This window comes from Pezoporus flaviventris, unplaced genomic scaffold, assembly GCF_033815535.1.
Source record: "Pezoporus flaviventris isolate CSIRO_AGI_PZ_B2104156 unplaced genomic scaffold, CSIRO_AGI_Pfla_v1 ptg000002l, whole genome shotgun sequence".
Lineage (NCBI taxonomy): Eukaryota > Metazoa > Chordata > Aves > Psittaciformes > Psittacidae > Pezoporus > Pezoporus flaviventris.
In genome coordinates, this window is record NW_026892550.1 from 3,113,889 (window position 1) to 3,130,765 (window position 16,877).

The 16,877-nt window shown below is 44.1% G+C and overlaps 1 protein-coding gene across 2 annotated transcripts in view; it reads left to right on the plus strand.

Moving 5' to 3' along the window:
* POLR1A (RNA polymerase I subunit A) overlaps window positions 1-14,126 on the plus strand; it is a 35,910-nt gene extending 21,784 nt beyond the window's left edge. The window contains exons 21-32 of one of the 2 annotated variants that reach the window (XR_009745792.1): window positions 269-483; window positions 1,107-1,274; window positions 2,192-2,327; window positions 2,978-3,135; window positions 4,932-5,046; window positions 5,682-5,798; window positions 7,109-7,390; window positions 8,184-8,384; window positions 9,123-9,240; window positions 10,576-10,740; window positions 13,120-13,896; window positions 13,927-14,126. Coding sequence is in view for 1 of the 2 variants with exons in the window: in XM_061466655.1 (XP_061322639.1) it covers window positions 269-483; window positions 1,107-1,274; window positions 2,192-2,327; window positions 2,978-3,135; window positions 4,932-5,046; window positions 5,682-5,798; window positions 7,109-7,390; window positions 8,184-8,384; window positions 9,123-9,240; window positions 10,576-10,740; window positions 13,120-13,220 (1,776 nt within the window). In the remaining variant the exon portion in view is untranslated. Of the gene's footprint in view, window positions 1-268; window positions 484-1,106; window positions 1,275-2,191; window positions 2,328-2,977; window positions 3,136-4,931; window positions 5,047-5,681; window positions 5,799-7,108; window positions 7,391-8,183; window positions 8,385-9,122; window positions 9,241-10,575; window positions 10,741-13,119 lie in introns of both variants that reach the window. The other variant, XM_061466655.1, reaches the window with a different exon arrangement.
* Window positions 14,127-16,877: the final 2,751 nt, after the last annotated feature.

The following is a 16,877-nucleotide window of genomic DNA, read 5'->3' on the forward strand; positions in this document are numbered from 1 at the left end:
GTATGTTAAGGGAGTTCACTCCCATGTTAAAATCATTCTTAGAGGGCTGTATTTCACTAGTATGGTTAGACTGTTTATAAAGACTCTTGAAGTCATTTAGGATCAAAAGTGTTAAGTACCAGAAAATAAAGAAAACCATATTTGTAGTTGAGTTGATTGCTGTGTTACACCCTTAAGTTTCAGACAGGTAATCTTCTCCTTCGCTATTGCTTGATTGCTGCTGGGTTTGGTCTTACTGTGGATAAACCAGTCTGCTTCACCCTTTCAGTTACTGAAGATGTGGTATGAACTAGATGAGAAGAAACGAAGGAAGTATATGAAGAAGACAGATAAGTGCCCTGACCCAAGCCTTGGTGTTTGGCGTCCAGATACTTACTTTGCATCTGTTTCAGAAGCATTTGAACATGGAGTTGAAGATTATATCAACAAATGGGAATCTGAGAACAGACAAAGTTACGTGGACCCAGTAATTTCTTCTGATAGGTACTAATTTCTGTGTCTTTACTTATTTGCACTGAGCCAAGAACCACAATACCTATTTTTAACTGAATTTGCTAAAGATGAAAAGTCTTTCTCAACTCTTCCTTTTATTGTGACCTTGTGAAACAAAGTAGTGGGTTTCAGAATGGTTCCTGAAAGCCAAGTGAGCTTAGTGTGCAGTGGAGAGGCCCTGCTCATTTCTTCCTTCCAAACCTTTATTTTCCATGCTGCTAAGGGTTTGGGCAAAGACTTTATGAAATAACAGTGATGTATTGTCCCCCTACATAAAAACTAATACTTTACTGTAATACTTAAAATCCAAAACATGCTTTTGCCACACTTTGGAGTTAGCAGAGTAGTTAACATGAGAAAGTGTGAGCACATGGACTCTCTTGACATTCTGGGAATCGGAATCAGAAGCCAAGGCCCCAGTTCTGTATTGATGGGCTCTGTCAGATCAGACTGGGATTGACAGTTTTACAGCTTCTTGAGTGTATTTATCCGTAAAATTCCAGGAGAAGTTGTCTGAAAGAGGTAAATTTATTGACCTGAGCAATGTTCTTTGTTTTGTACATTGAGCTACACTGAGCTCTCAACGAGCTAAACCTCTCATTTCCTGTCTTCAGATTGAAGGATTTGTTGTATTTAAAGTGGCAGCGATCTCTCTGTGACCCAGGAGAAGCTGTGGGTCTCCTTGCAGCTCAGAGTATTGGGGAACCTTCCACACAGATGACTCTCAACACCTTCCACTTTGCTGGCAGGGGTGAAATGAATGTCACATTGGGTATTCCAAGGTGAGAAAACTGTGTTCTCAGTGGGTCCTTTGCCATTTTTGGCACTTAGGTAATAATAATGCTTAATGTCACTCGGAGGTGTATATGTAATCCTGAGGGCAGATGATTCTTCAGTTGAATTGTAAATTGTGCCTGGTCACAACTGTTTTAAAGTCTTGCAATTTGACAGTTGGTTTGGTTCATTTTCCAGATAAAAAATCCCTGTGAAGGCCCCTGACTCTTATCTGATGTATAACAAATGTCTTATTCATTGCTGTATTTTAGTCAATACAGTATAAGCCTAAAGAAATTGTGCTTTGTGGGTTGGACCTCTTCTTCCCCTACTATTAAACCTATTTCTTTCACACACCAAACTTCACCTATGAGATCAGGTATGTTTAGTATTATCACCTATGGAGGAAGAGACCTGTTTTATAGCAGCCAGGTTTTCCCTGGCTCTTCTGTTTGGTGACAGTGTCTATCAGCACACACATGTTTAACAGCCAGTCATCTGCTTGTTCTGAATAACATGGGTGCTCACCCCAGCTTTGTGGTTACATGTGTGATGCCTTAGATGGGTGATAGTTGCTTTACCTTAGAGAAGGGAATGGGAGGAAGCATGAGGAAGCATGCCCTATGCATCAGTAGGAAAAAGGCTTCTTTTGATCTTCTGTTCTGGGAACATTTTAGTATCATTTCTGTTCTCTTCCTGGAACTGGATGATAATGTGATTGAGGCAGCAGAGCTGCTTTTGTGCTGCCCCGAAGAGGAACCAAGAAAGTGAAAAGGAGCAGCTCAATGGTGACCACAGCTCTTGATGCATATGGCTCTGATATAACTGGCAGTTGCTGCATGCTGCCTAATTAAGTGAACCAGGTATTTATGTGATTGCAGAGGGCTTTTATCATTTCACTGGAAAGATCATTCTTTATTTAAAGGTTGCGGGAAATACTGATGGTGGCCAGTGCAAATATTAAAACACCAACGATGAGTGTTCCTGTGTTGAGTACCAAAAAAGCTCTCAAGAAAGTGAAACGGCTGAAGAAACAGCTCACAAGGGTGTGCTTAGCTGAGGTGAGCCTCCTCTTCAGAGTGTCCTTGGAGAGCAGTAAACCAGAATGTCCTGTTTAAGCTCATCAGTTAGTCTGGCCTTGTAGCAGTTTCCTATTTTGAAGGCTTATCTGTGGGTGCAAGATGAGAGGGTCCTTTCTTTTCACCTCCTGCATACTGAACCAGTGATACCTGCTAGGAAGCGGGCTATTGAAAAGAATTGCAGTTACTGTGTAAATTCAGTTTAAACCTATAGGGCATTGTCACATGCTACAAAAATCTATAGACTGTAAAGGAAGGGTAATTGTTCACATATGGCAGTAGTATAATGGCAGGGAGGGTTTATGTTTGCTGCCATAACCTTGTTTGGCTTTTTCTCAAGCTTCTTTTTGTCAGTCTCCTGCATTGGAGGAGTTTTGTCTTTGAGACGAGCTAATGTCGCTGCAACTGGCATAGCAGAGACCTTTCTGTTTGTTGGGAGGAGTTTAAGCCAAAAAGAGTGCAACAGGGAAGTGAAAAAGTCCTTTTGCCCAGGAGCTGCCACAAAGCCTCTAGGAAAGTTTGCCTATTAGCCTTGGGTAATTCTGGTCTCCTTGGGGAAAGCATTGGAATTGAAAGAAATAAATGAAGCATCTTTATTGAAGGAGTAACATTCCTGCTTGGAACTTCTGCAGGTCTTGCAGAAAGTTGAGATAGAGGAATCCCTGCATGTGAAGTGCAGGCAGGACAAACATCGCCTCTACAAAATCAAGTTCCATTTCTTGCCCTATGAATATTACCAAGAGGAGAAGTGTGTGAAGCCCAGAGATATCTTGCACTTCATGGAAACAAGGTGAGTTTGCTTTTAGATACTTGAATACTTGCTCTTCTTTTGTCTTTCCATGTGCATTAAGCATCACTGTGTGGTGTTTATTGCTGTTACTATGGCTTTCAGAGCAACAGTTTCCTGCAGATGTGCTTATAGAAACATCTACACAGCTGCTTTTTATGTCTTGAATAGAAACTGGATCTGTGGGGTGGTGACAGTACAGAATTGTATCAAGGCAGGTCGTTCACATATCTGAGAAGAGCCATTTAAGCATCATCTTATTTGCTTTTGGATGCTTAAACATTACCAGCAAAAAATGTCTGAATTCTTTAAGTGTCCCTCAGTGCTCTCATTGAATGGAACTAAACATTACTTTGTAAGATTAGTTTTAAAAGATTAATCAGAAAAGGCTGGCTTTCCTGAGCCCCCCTTCTCTCTTTTTCCCCTGCTTCCTTCCCCATATGTGGCCAAATTTGTGTAGATAAAAGTAGACCATTTAATGACAAGGCTCTACTGAAAGCTATTTTTGCTTTATAAAAAGGTGTCATTGATTTCCTCCTCCTTCAGGCCATATGAGTTCAAGCTGGGTCACTTTATTTAACAATATGTGCTTGTTGGTTTGAGAAAGAAAAAAAGTCCAGTAGTAAAGCATCCGTTTGGCAAGTCAATTGATGTGCAAAGTTTATGTCCAGATGAGATTATAATGTAAGATCATAACTGAATCTTTTGATGCATGGCTACACCTATGATTGTAAGAGACATGATACCAACCTTTTGATTCCTAACGAAATGAGAAAGGAGAAGAAAATTTCTTTGCCTTATCCTAGAAGTACTTTTGCATCCACCAGAGAACATAGAATTATAGAATAGTTAGGGTTGGAAAGGACCTTAAGATCATCCAGTTCCAACCCCCTGCCGTGGGCAGGGACACCTCACACTAAACCAGGTCACCCAAGGCTCTGTCCAACCTGGCCTTGAACACCGCCAGGGATGGAGCATTCACAACTTCCATGAGCAACCCATTCCAGTGCCTCACCACCCTCACAGTAAAGAACTTCCTTATATCCAATCTAAACTTCCCCTGTTAAGTTTTAACCCATTACCCCTTGTCCTGTCACTACAGTCCCTAATGAAGAGTCCATCCCCACCATCCCTATAGCTCCCCTTCAGATACTGGAAGGCTGCTCTGAGGTCTCCACGCAGCCTTCTCTTCTCCAGCCTGAACAGCCCCAACTTTCTCAGCCTGTCTTCATACAGGAGGTGCTCCAGTCCCCTGATCATCCTCATGGCCTCCTCTGGACTTGTTCCAACAGTTCCATGTCCTTTTTATGTTGAGGACACCAGAACTGCACACAATGCTCCAGGTGAGGTCTCACAAGAGCAGAGCAGAGGGGCAGGATCACCTCCTTTGACCTGCTGGTCACACTCCTTTTGATGCAGCCCAGGATACGGTTGGCTTTCTGGGCTGCAAGCGCACACTGAAGCCGGCTCATGTTCATTTTCTCATCAACCAACACCCCCAAGTCCTTCTCCACAGGGCTGCTCTGAATCTCTTCTCTGCCCAACCTGTAGCTGTGCCTGGGATTGCTCTGACCCAGGTGTAGGACCTTGCACTTGGCATGGTTAAACTTCCCCTATTTAAGTTTGAGCCCATCACCCCTTGTCCTATCACTACAGTCCCTAGTGAAGACTCCAGATGTTCTGTCATGTCCTGTCATGAGCTGACAGGCTTCTTAAGCCAAATAAATGAATCTCTGGACAACTTGCAATTGACTGTGGTTGTGCTGAGCTTTGCCATTCTGAGTTGCTTTTTCTTTCAGGTTCTTTAAAATCTGTCTGGAAGCAATTAAAAAGAAGAGTGCAAAGATGGCCTCTTTTGCTGAAGTCAGCACCAGGAAGACAACTCGGAGAGATTTAGATGGTGATGAAGACAAGGTACAGAAAAACATTACCTGAAAAATGCCTCACTTCCTTTAGCTGCTTTTGCGAACCTGCATTGGAAGAGCTCAGCATGTTCAATGTGAACATGAAATGTGTGAATACTAAGTTACTTCTTAAATGTTTTCTTTATGCCTAAACTGTCTTTGCACTTCCATAAGATTAACAGGGAAATTACAGTTACTGTCTGTTAAATCCTAATTTCCTTAAGACTTTACTCTGAAATCTGCTGATTTTAGCTTCATGGAGATACAAGCTTATTACTCTCTCTTTGCTCCCAGATCAGTCCTGATGTAGCAGTGGCTGTCAAAACTTTGGGGAAGATTCTTTTCTCTTTGAAAGGCTTTTCCATGTTCTTCTGCCACTTCTCTCCCGTCAAGGACTGTGATATAAGCAGGCTGATAGCTTACCCAGCTTGTAAACATCCATCTTGTTTAACATTGATGTTAACTGAGTATAAGTTCATTATTTCTTTGTAATAGTGGGCTCATAGAAATTAAGTTGATCTTAAAGGTATAACATTGAGCATATGTTTGATTAAAGCCTTTTGGAAGTGATGCTTCCTCACAATCAGCCTCCAACCCTAACTATTCTGTGATTCTATGATTATCTGGTGTGTCATGGATTTCTAGACACAGCATAATCAGGATGATGCAGCAGAGGAAGAAGAGAACATTGTTGATGCAGAAGCTGATGAAGGGGATGGTGATGCTACAGAAGCAAAACGGAGGAAGAATCAGGAAGAGGAGGTAATGAAATGAGAAGTGCTCAGCACTGCACTTTAATTCCCAGTTTCCTCTGCTTGGTTTGTGTTGGGAAGGAAAGCTTCCATTAAAACGCTGGAAAAATCCAAACCCCATCTGAAAGGAGATAGGGAAGTCTCTGCTTTGTGCTGTTCAGTTTTGATTTGGATGGGGGCAATACTATAGCAGATGATGCGGGCTGAGACTTGGCATGAACCTGGTCATCAGAGTTCAGCCTGGTCGCTGCTGTCCTTTAAGAGTAATGCAGAACCATGCAGCTTTGAGATGGAAGAGATCTGCATTTGTCCAAAGCCTTGTTCTTTAGGCACTGGGGAGATGTGTGTGGCAGCCAGGCTGTGCTGTAATTAACTTTACCACTTGCTAATTTCATGCCTAACTTTGCCACATGTTAATTCTGTGGTTCTTAATAAATATTCTCTCTGGCTCTGCATGTTTCTCCATGTTCACTACTTCATAATTACTGCTTAAAAGATGGGTTGGTGTAATTCAGCAGGAGGATAGAGCAATTGAAAATGCGAGGGGAATCCCATCATTGGAGTTGGATTGTGGGAAGACCTTTCTGAAGAGGAGAAAATTGAACTGTGGACCTCACTTGGAGTTTTGTGTACAGTTCTGGTGTCCTCAACATAAAAAGGACATGGAACTGTTGGAACAAGTCCAGAGGAGGCCGCGAGGATGATCAGGGACTGGAGCACCTCCTGTATGAAGACAGGCTGAGAAAGTTGGGGCTGTTCAGGCTGGAGAAGAGAAGGCTGCATGGAGACCTCATAGCAGCCTTCCAGTATCTGAAGGGGGCCTATAGGGATGCTGGGGAGGGACTCTTCATTAGGGACTGTAGTGACAGGACAAGGGGTAATGGGTTAAAACTTACACAGGGGAAGTTTAGATTGGATATAAGGAAGTTCTTTACTGTGAGGGTGGTGAGGCACTGGAATGGGTTGCCCATGGAAGCTGTGAATGTTCCATCCCTGGGGGTGTTCAGGGCCAGGTTGGACAAAGCCTTGGGTGACCTGGTTTAGTGTGAGGTGTCCCTGCCCATGGCAGGGGGCTTGGAACTTGATGATGTTAAGGTCCTTTCCAACCCTAACTATTCTATGATTCTAATGGCAAGACTATAAAGAAATAGGGACAGCTGAATCTGTTGTATTTCCTTTACAACAGAATTACACTTTCGGGTAATAGGTAAGATACTTACAGCTCAGCTGCGGAGAATATTCATGACTGTAACTGTGCATTGGACACTTAGTTTCTGTACATGTTCTGGCTCAGATAAATAGAACATTATTTCTCTGCAGGTTGATTATGAGAGTGAAGAAGAGAATGGGGAAGAAAATGTTGATGAGAATCTGGAAGATGAAGAGGCTGAATCAGACGAAGAAGAAGAGACTCCTGGTGCTGAAGAGAACCATAATGAAACAGATGTTGTCGAGTCTCAACATCTGTCCTTTATGTCTCATACTCAAAAAGAGAAAGCCAGACTACTTCAGTCAGCAGAGCTGCGAGTAAATGCTGTTGTGGGCAGCCACCCATCAATAAAGGATTACTCATTTGACACTGAACATGAACTCTGGTGTGAGGTAAGTTGATGGCAGCTGGAAGCATCTCTGCGTGGTTGTGGTTGCACATAGCTCCCGTAATAAATGGATCTTTTCAGTGCAGTGCTGCTGTTTTGTCTCAGCATCTTTCATTAACACAGAAAAGTGGCAGTACAGATGTACTTCTTGATGCAATTTTTAGTAATTTATAACTTTTAGAACACCTGATGAAACTTCTTTTTATAAAGACAGGTTTCTAACAAGTTTATTGTGCTTTAATCTTTAAATGTATGATCACAGAACAAAATCATAGGATCAGCTAGGTTAGAAAAGACCTTTAAGATCATCAAGTCCAGCTATTAACCGTGGACTGCCAGGTGCACCACTAAACCATGTCACTGAAGGCCTCCTCTGTGCAGTTTTTGAACACTTCTAGGGATGGTGGTCCCTGGGCAGCTGGTTCAGTGCCTCATCAAATGATGCACCACTGTGTGGCTCTTGATGAATAAAAGTGACTGCTGGGCTGTTGAAAAGATCTTAAACCAAGCAAACCCCCAGCAAATATATAGCCCAACCCCCCAAAAAAGCCACCCTAAACCAACTAATCCATGTAAGATCAGAGACCAGAAAGCAATGTGGACGAATGCTCCTGGGGTGGCATGTTCATACTAGCATCATTCAAGTGTAATTCTAGTCAGACGTTTATGATCCTAAACACACAAGTAGGGGAATTCCAGTTGTCTACTTTTAGCCTTAAAAAGAACTAGGCTGGTTATTGAGCCAGATTCAAGCTTGCTCACAGAACAACAACTCTATGTTGGTTTTTGACTCTTAGGTTTCCCTGGCGCTCCCACTGATGAAGGTGTACTTCGACCTCTCTTCCTTGCTTGTCTCCCTCGCACGGAACACAGTTATTCATGAGGTGAAGGGGATCACACGATGCCTGTTGAATGAAAGTACCAACAAGCAAGGGGAGAAGGAACTCGTTCTGCACACCGAAGGGATAAACCTTGCAGAGCTGTTCAGATACTCTGATGTACGTAATCTATTTACAATCCCAGACTGGAATGGTCTTCCATCTTCTAGGGAGAGACAGTGGATGATGGATGCCATTTTAATGTAGCAGGGGTGATGTGTAGCCTAAACACTCTTCGTCCTCCTTTTTTTACCCCCAGATGTAGCTCAGCAGAGCCTTTTCTCAACGGCAGCAAATCAGGTTTTGTGCAGCAGCCCAGTGTCTAATGACACATAATTTCACACCATGCTTCCAGCTGTCTCTCTATATGTTACTTGAGGGGGTTCTTCCATCTAAACAGATTGCAGCACTTGGAGATGAATAGTTCTGCTATGCCATCTAGCCCATAACTCCACAAATACAGGATTGTTTCAAGCTACATCTTCTCTACTGCTTTGCTAGAAGTTCTGGCTGGCTGAGCCAGCCTGGGCATTGCATTGTGGTGTTTGGAAGATTTTAACATGTTCCTCTGCTGCTTGAGATGTTAGTTTGCTGCTTCTAATTTCAGCTAATTTGCTCTTGTGGTGAGTTTTGATTCCAGTATCTTATTCATGTACATAATGCTGTGATCACTGGTTTAAAAACAAATCCCCAGAATTAATCTTTGTCTGTATTTGAGCTGCTGCCTATTTGTTCACTAACTGTTGGTGCTGCTTAAGCTAATGAAAACTAGAGGAAAAAAGCTATCTTGGCTGAAGTTCTTTGGAACTACAGAGTAACTACTGTCCTAACTTGTGTCTGTGGTTTCTTTGCTTTCAGATTTTGGACTTGAACAGACTTTATTCCAATGATATTCATGCCATGGCTAAGAACTATGGAATAGAGTCTGCCCTGAGGGTGATTATTAAGGAAATAAAAGATGTATTTGCTGTATATGGTAAGATTTCTTTGTATTTATTAAGATAGTCTTTATTATCATTAAAGATGGGAAAGCCCAGCCACAGTGCTTAAATTTGTGTGCATGATCTTTTCATTTATATGTGTATTCTGAAGTTGCACTTTCTCATTATTTTAATCATTATAGTGCCTGCTGTGAACACTTTAGTTCATTGTTACCTTCCATTTAATCAGGAGAAAATTTACTAGGCAAGGTGGAATTTATCCCCCCTTCACAGAGCTTTTCTGTTCTGGTCCATTTATTCTTTACAAGCTGGAAGGTCCAGACAAATTAACTGCTGATGTGTGAGGAAGCTGTTAGACTTGTATAGAGGCCCTGAGAATAGGATTAACCTTGCCTTACTCTAGCTCTTTAATGATGGGAGTTCAGGCTCCCTTTTGAGTTGAGTTTTAATATCTTTCCTAAAATAGCTGCATTTCCTTGTGTGAATGTTCTCTGTATGCAGTCCAGGCTTGGGGAAGATGCCTGACTTCACAGCCTGCTGAAGTTAGGCATGTTGAATTTGCCTTAAGCGAGCTAAGTCTTGCTATGAATTTAACTACTGAGAAGAGGGAAGTTAATACAGTGGGAATTTTAGCAACTAGTTACATGAAACAGGTTTGCCAGCTGGCAGGCCAGAGTGGTCTGACCTTCAAGTGGTTCAAGCACTGCTGGGTAAATGTTGACAGAGCTGTTAATGATCCCCCATGACACCAACTCCATGTTATTTTTACAGAAGTGCTGTTTCTTTTCAGCCTAAATGGGGTTTTCTGTGGGTGCCTAATATCATGCACAGAAAATAGCAGAACCTTTCTGACTGTGCTTTGCTAATGCAGGCCACAAGGTGAGGGGCTGGAGCTCTGTCCCATCAGAAGTGGATGGGCAGTGTTTGAGGCCGGGTTGGACAAAGCCTTGGGCGACGTGGTCTAGTGTGAGGCTTCCCTGCCCATTACAGGAGGTTGAAACTGGATGATCTTAAGGTCCTTTCCAACCCAGACCATTCTGTGATTCTATGATGTGTGATCCCCTTCTGCATAAAGCAGACTTCAGTGCTTTTATGTAGGGCAATTCAGCCGCCTTACAGCATTCTTGATGGTTTAGCTTCCCTGGAGAGAGATTGGTTTATATTAGAGTGAGGTCTGTCTCTCTTGTGTATTTGAGGGGGGCAGCTAAGCCAGCTACTCACGAAGAGGTACAACTGCCAGAAGACTGTTACTAGAGATATTCTCCATGTTGATTACATTCAGGGGTGTTTAATTTAGGCCTAATTTACTTTAAAAACCCCAAACCTTAGCCCCTGAGTGCTCTGATGGTTGCTTTTTCTTGTCTTCTTAGGGATTGTGGTAGACCCTCGGCACCTTTCCCTCGTGGCAGATTACATGTGTTTTGAAGGATTTTATAAACCACTGAATCGTTATGGAATTCAGTCCAACTCCTCCCCTCTGCAGCAGATGACATTTGAAACCAGCTACAAATTCTTGAAGGAAGCAACAATGATGGGTAAGTGGTTTAGCTTGAAACCGATGGCTGCAGCGTTTCACATAGGCTTTGTTTTCATTGTAACTTTCCCCTATTTTGAGTGATGGATAATTGCATTAGGGGAAAACAAAATATGCCAGAGGCTAGAATTTTCATGAAGCCTTTGCCTAGGAAAATGTTCCAGATGTTTTTAATGGAATTCTGTCAGCTCCAATGAAGTCGGCTCCCACATGTCATCTGTGGGGTCTGCGACTCCTTTCTTTAGGAATTAGATAGGCATTTTTATAACATTGCTGAGATTTGTTAGAGCAAAGCTTTATAACACACTGCTAAATCTGCCTCTGCTGTTAAAATTGTCACCTCTGCTTTGTTTTCATGTCTCTAATAAGACTTCCATGTTCTCATTTCTTCTCTATTCAGAGTTTTGCTGTGAGAACAGGCCTCCTGGTTGTGACTTTGATTCTGGTTTTCTTCTGCTTTAGCATTTCACTGTCTTTGCTTGTTTCCTCAATCACAGACTCATTTGTCTAATGGTAGTGGTGCCATGTGAGGTGCTCAAGAGCATCCTTCCTGCGCTCCAGTTCTGCTCTGGAGGGTGAGGAGGTCAATGGTTGTGTGCATTGTGCAGGATATCTGAAATACAGCTGCAGCCGCCTGCATTCACGAGTTCTGTCAAAAGAGCTGGTGCTTTAAGTCTGTCACTAAACACAGTTTGTGTGATCTTATCCTTGGATACTGATTGTGTCTCCCTTTTGCAAATAGTCCTGGTTTCTGTCACTTGCCAGTTGGATGCTTTCCTTCTTGAGCGCCACTGTGCTGCCTTTGCTACCTATTACAAATGGGAAACGCTCTCAACATGATCTCTTCAGCTAGTACCTTAAGCTGCCTTGCACAGATGGCACACATACTTCTGTCCCTGAATTTCGTTAGTTTTAGACCTTTTCTGTGAAGGTAATTTGGGTTTTAATTAATAGCATTGGTTACAGTTGACTTAATTCACCTGAAAATCAGACAGGAGCAGTGTAAATCAGGGTGAAGCTGAACTGTTTCTCAAACAGCTGCACGCCCTCTCTGGATTTGCATTCTATCACCCACTGACTTAGAAGTACGTTCCTTGCCAAGTGAAATGTAATTATCTTTATGGCTACCATTATGAATAAAGACAGGAAGTGCGTACTGACAGAAGGGCACCATGAATTGGCAGGAAAGCTGCACTGATTACCAGTGAAGGGAGTTAATGTTTTCACCACGATGGAAATCAAAGTCATAATGTGGATTGCAGCGGTCTGGATCTAATCTGCTTCAGTGTAACTGATCACTTGACTGTACAGTTAAAGAGATGCTGCAAGGCTGCCTGCTGTGATCAGGAAGAAGGAAAGAAGAAGGCTTGTGGCCATTGTGCACAGCCAGTGTGAGAAGCATCATTTAAGAGTGTGGGGTGACCCATCAGAGTGCTGACCAGTGTTTGGGGTGTATCCGAAGTGAGACTCCTTTGGCTGTTTGCTCAGAGAATAACTCTTTGTTAACACCACGTGAGCAAACAGGACAGTTTTGACTGTTTTGCTTAATGATCTAACAAAAGAGCTTGGTTTTCTTCAGCTGGCACACATTTAGGAGCAGCTATGTAGTTATTCAGCTGAGACCAGAGCAGCTCGTGCCATGGTGCAGCTTCTACCCCATCCTCAGTACATCCTGCTCTGTAGAATAAACTTATCAGAAGTTTAACAGTTTTATTTCCAATCTTCCAACTGCTCCACTGACAGAATTCCAGCATTAGGATGAATGAAAACCAGCCTGGGTGCTTATGAAAACCAGTGGAAGCAAACCAGTCCTAGCCAGACATGTCATCTAGAGAGCTTCCAAATAGCTGTGACACTATTTCGCTACAGTGAGTAACCACAAAATCAAAGGAATTCATGGAATGTCTCTCCAGTGAAATGTGCTCTTCATATCTAGCCAGAAGGATTTAAAATCCACATCAAAAGGATTCACTCTTAACAAAGGAAAAAGGCAGCAATGAAAAGGGAATCTTTCTGGTTTTGCCTCACATGCATTTTTGAAGTAATGTATTTAATCAGCAAAATGTGTTCACTGGAAGGTCAGACCTGTGTTCCCTTAGGCTTCAGAACGCGTTGTCTTTTCATGCTGAATAGGGAGAGCTTAGTAGTGTGTGGCTAAATTCTTTGCTTGGACAAAAGGATTGGGACGAGATAATGTAAGAGGGGTAGGGTTTTGGGCTCCTGCTCTCAGATACACAAATGGAATCTGAACAGTAGGTGGCAGTGCCTTTCTCAAACCAAAGGGGCTGAACCATGTAAACCAAAATGCTTTTTTCGGGACTGAGCTTTGGGAATCCTTTGAAAACATCCTGATAGGAGTTTTGTTTGAATTCTGTTGCAGGTGCCTATGATGAGCTGCGATCCCCTTCTGCATGCCTCGTGGTGGGAAAAGTTGTTAAAGGAGGGACTGGTTTGTTTGACCTCAAGCAGCCCCTCAAATAGTGTTTGGGTGATAACTTCAGGACTCTGATGGGAATGTTCATCACAAGAGATACGTCTGCTCCACAGCTCTGCAGCAGTGGCACATACTGTGTCCCCAGTCGTCTTCTTGTGCCAGTAGGACCTGGATACCTAATCAGGTATCCATGTTAATCTGGATACCTGGGCGGCCTTATCTATTTAGTGAGAATGTCTGCAGCTGTAGGAGCTTTGAGCCAAAGAAACATTAATTTACTGTTCATTAATGATACAAAGGAGGTTACTGATTTACACAGAAATGAATAAAACGAAGGAGACCATCTGTGTCTCAAACAGCGCAACAGCAGTGGCAGAATGAAGTCAAAGCAGAACCTGTTGATGCTGAACAACTTCTGCAGGGCAGAATCCCATCTTGGGGGTAGTGCCTGTTGCCACATGGATGGTAAATGATGGATTTCCAGTATTGGAAGTCACATTGAGAGGTGGGTTTGGGCAGTGCTGTGCTGAAGCTTCAGCACTGTATGGAAGCATTTGTGCTTGAGGCGTCTCTTGCTGCGCTTCCATGCACTGCCATGGCTTCTAGAAGCTTTTGAGGATGCATTTCCTGTTCTGGTAATTCATTTCTATAGAATTTTATGTGTCTGTGACACAATTGTTAGATTTCTTGATTAGCTGAAGCCCAGAATTCAGAGTTTTCATGGTTTCTATAAGCATTTTCCAATGTTTTAAGACTTCTTTGTATGGAACAGATCTCCACACAGGGAGAAACCTGACATTTGATAAAGATCTGTTCCTTCAGTGGCAATGTGAGCTGCTGTAACAGTGGCTACACAAAAGACTCCTGTAAGAATTACCAAACTGGAGCTTTAAAGCTATTTTTGCTTCAATATTCTGTATCAAAGAGGATATTTAATAAAGGAATATTGTGAAGGTCCTATTACATGGCTGTGTAACTGAGGGAACTTTGTCATGCAGCCAACAGCCATCACTTTGGCTGTTAGAAACGGGATGGCTGGGAGCTGTCAGCCACTCTTCAGACATCAGAGTTTCTTGTTTATGCAATTGATTTTAATCAGAATGCAGTGCACACAAGTCGTTAACATTGGGGTTTGCTCAGCACCATCCAGGCAAGTTTCAATCCATGATCATTCTCAGTGGTACCTCGAAGCTGGTGGAGAAGTGCCAGAGCGCATTTATCCTGCTGAGGAGCTCCTGCTTCCAGCAGAGCTGTGCTAAAGGGGATCACATCAGGCAGGGGGAGATGTTGGGATCGTGAAGGTGCCTCTGTGGAGTAACTCAGTGGGCTGCATTCTGCCCCAGCACCTGAAATCTGTATCCAGTGTACTGGACATGGCGCTGAAGCTTACCAAACGCATTAGCTCGGTAGGTCTCTGGTTTCACTTTGCAAATGCTCATAAGAGATTTCCTTGTGCCTTCCTCCAGCTGTAGCACCTGGTAGGTATTTGTCAAACACATGTCATCCTGCGAACAACCGGGAAATCAGTCGGATGCAGTTGGCAAATGGGCAGTTGGGAAAGAACAAACATGGTCACAAACCCACCTGCAATTCCAGGCTACCGTCTGGGCTGCTACAGACCATTTGCCCCACGAGGTATCTGCAGTCCTGCAGTGAGGAGCATCTTTGCCACATTTTGCATCTGGAGATGTGGCATTTGTTAGTTCTCTAGTCCTGACCTAAATAACCCTTTCATCCAGGTGTTCACACTAATTAAGCTTAAGAGGTTGCTTTGATTGTGTTGTGGTAATGAATTGGCCTCAGAAATTTGGAGCCCCAGAATCATAGACTGGTTTGAGTTGGAAGGGACCTTAAAGCTCATCCAATTCCAACCTCCTATCACAGTCAGGGACACCTTCCTCTAGAGCAGCTTGCTCCAAGCCCCATCCAGCCTGGCCCGGTTGCACCTCTTCTGTGAAGACAGGCTGAGAGAGTTGGGATTGTTCAGCCTGGAGAGAGACCTCAGAGCAACTCCAGTGCCTAAAGGGGCTCCAGGAAACCTGGAGAGGGGCTTTGGACAAGGGCCTGTAGGGACAGGCCAAGGGGAATGGCTTTAACCTGCCAGAGGGGAGACTGAGATGAGCTCTTAGGCAGAAGCTCTTCCCTGTGAGGGTGCTGAGGCGCTGGCACAGGGTGCCCAGAGAAGCTGTGGCTACCCCATCCCTGGCAGTGTTCAAGGGCAGGTTGGACACGGGCTTGGAGCAAGCTGCTCTAGTGGAAGGTGTCCCTGCCTGTGGCAGGGGTTGGAACTGGATGAGCTTTAGGGTCCCTTCCAACCCAAACCATTCCATGATTTAAAGCTTTTTCCTGTGATGCGAAAGACTGTTTTAAATCCCTCAGGCCAGAGAGGATTATGCAGCCCTGTGATGATGAGCACTGTAATCCCAAAGCGAGGCCAAGCCTGGATACTGAGCTGGAGGCGTAGGGCCTGTATGAGGAGCAATGCTGGCTGCAGGGTCAGGCAGTGATTTTAGGAGCACAAAGTTGATCAAGGGAGGCATCATTAGCAAAGCATCCCCCAGGGAGGCCTGTGCTGCTGGACCAGCCTGACAGCGTGTTCCCGCTCCTATTGCAGCGGGTGCTGTAGAGCCAGGATTAAGGAAGTTAATGATGTTTTCCAGTTTTCTGGGTTAGATCCCTCGGAAGAGCTGACTGTCCACATTGCCCTGGAAAGGTTTAGGTCTGCTCACGGAGCCAGAGAGGAAGTGGAGCTCTTCTTGTTTTCCTGGGTGCCAGCTTCGGGAAGATAAATGATCCCTGCCTCAGACCTGGTGCGGCTGCGGCTTGGTTTGTAGTAACACTGCTGCTGGTGTTTGGGGTTTGGAGCCTTGCCTGGCACTACAGGGAGGATAAGGAGTGATCAAGGAGTAACAGTGGAACAGTAACGTGAACTGCAGTAAATACAGAGCTGCATTGTTAATGGCACATTAAGACAGAGCGGGTGAGCAGAGCAAATGGTGTGCTGACAGTACAAGAGCCCTGCAGAAAAATCCCAGGGCTGTACCTTGGAAAGCAATCAGTGCTCTGTAAAACCCTTCAGTGCTTCAGTGCAGGGCTCTTCTGCTCTCTGTTACACTGGAGTTCCTCTGCCTGGATTATTTCTGGAAGATGCAGAGCTTGAGATGAGTGTAAAACCCAACAGCCTCGTGAATGGAAATGATGCTTCAAGCCAGGGCAGTGCCCTCAGCCGCCCCTGGGAATCAGCTGTGATGGAATGGATCTGCTTTAATACGGGATAGAGCTCCAGAGGTGAATTATGAGTGGAAAGACAGAGCAGTCTGAATCCCTGCTCCTGCCACACTCCATCCTCAGGGGTTTGAGGCTGGTGCCAAGTAAATGCCCATTTTGTCCCCTCTTTGCACAAACACCAGTGCTGGGGACAACACAACATCGTTTTACAGCAAGGCAGCAGCTCTTTGCCTCATGTTTTGGGGCCAGGCCAGAGCTCTGGGCAGGAGGATGTTGCTGAAACAGCTCTTTCAAAGGTGCTGATGCAGCCACTCTTCCACCCACCAGGCTGCGGGTGTGCTCAGTTATCTTTGGTACAGCCAAATCTTCCTTCATCCGAGACTGAGCTGATGCCCATGGGCACGCTCCAGTGGAACAGGCCCACAGTGACTCAGTGCCACAGAGCACATGGTGGGAGCATGGGTATGATCTACCCT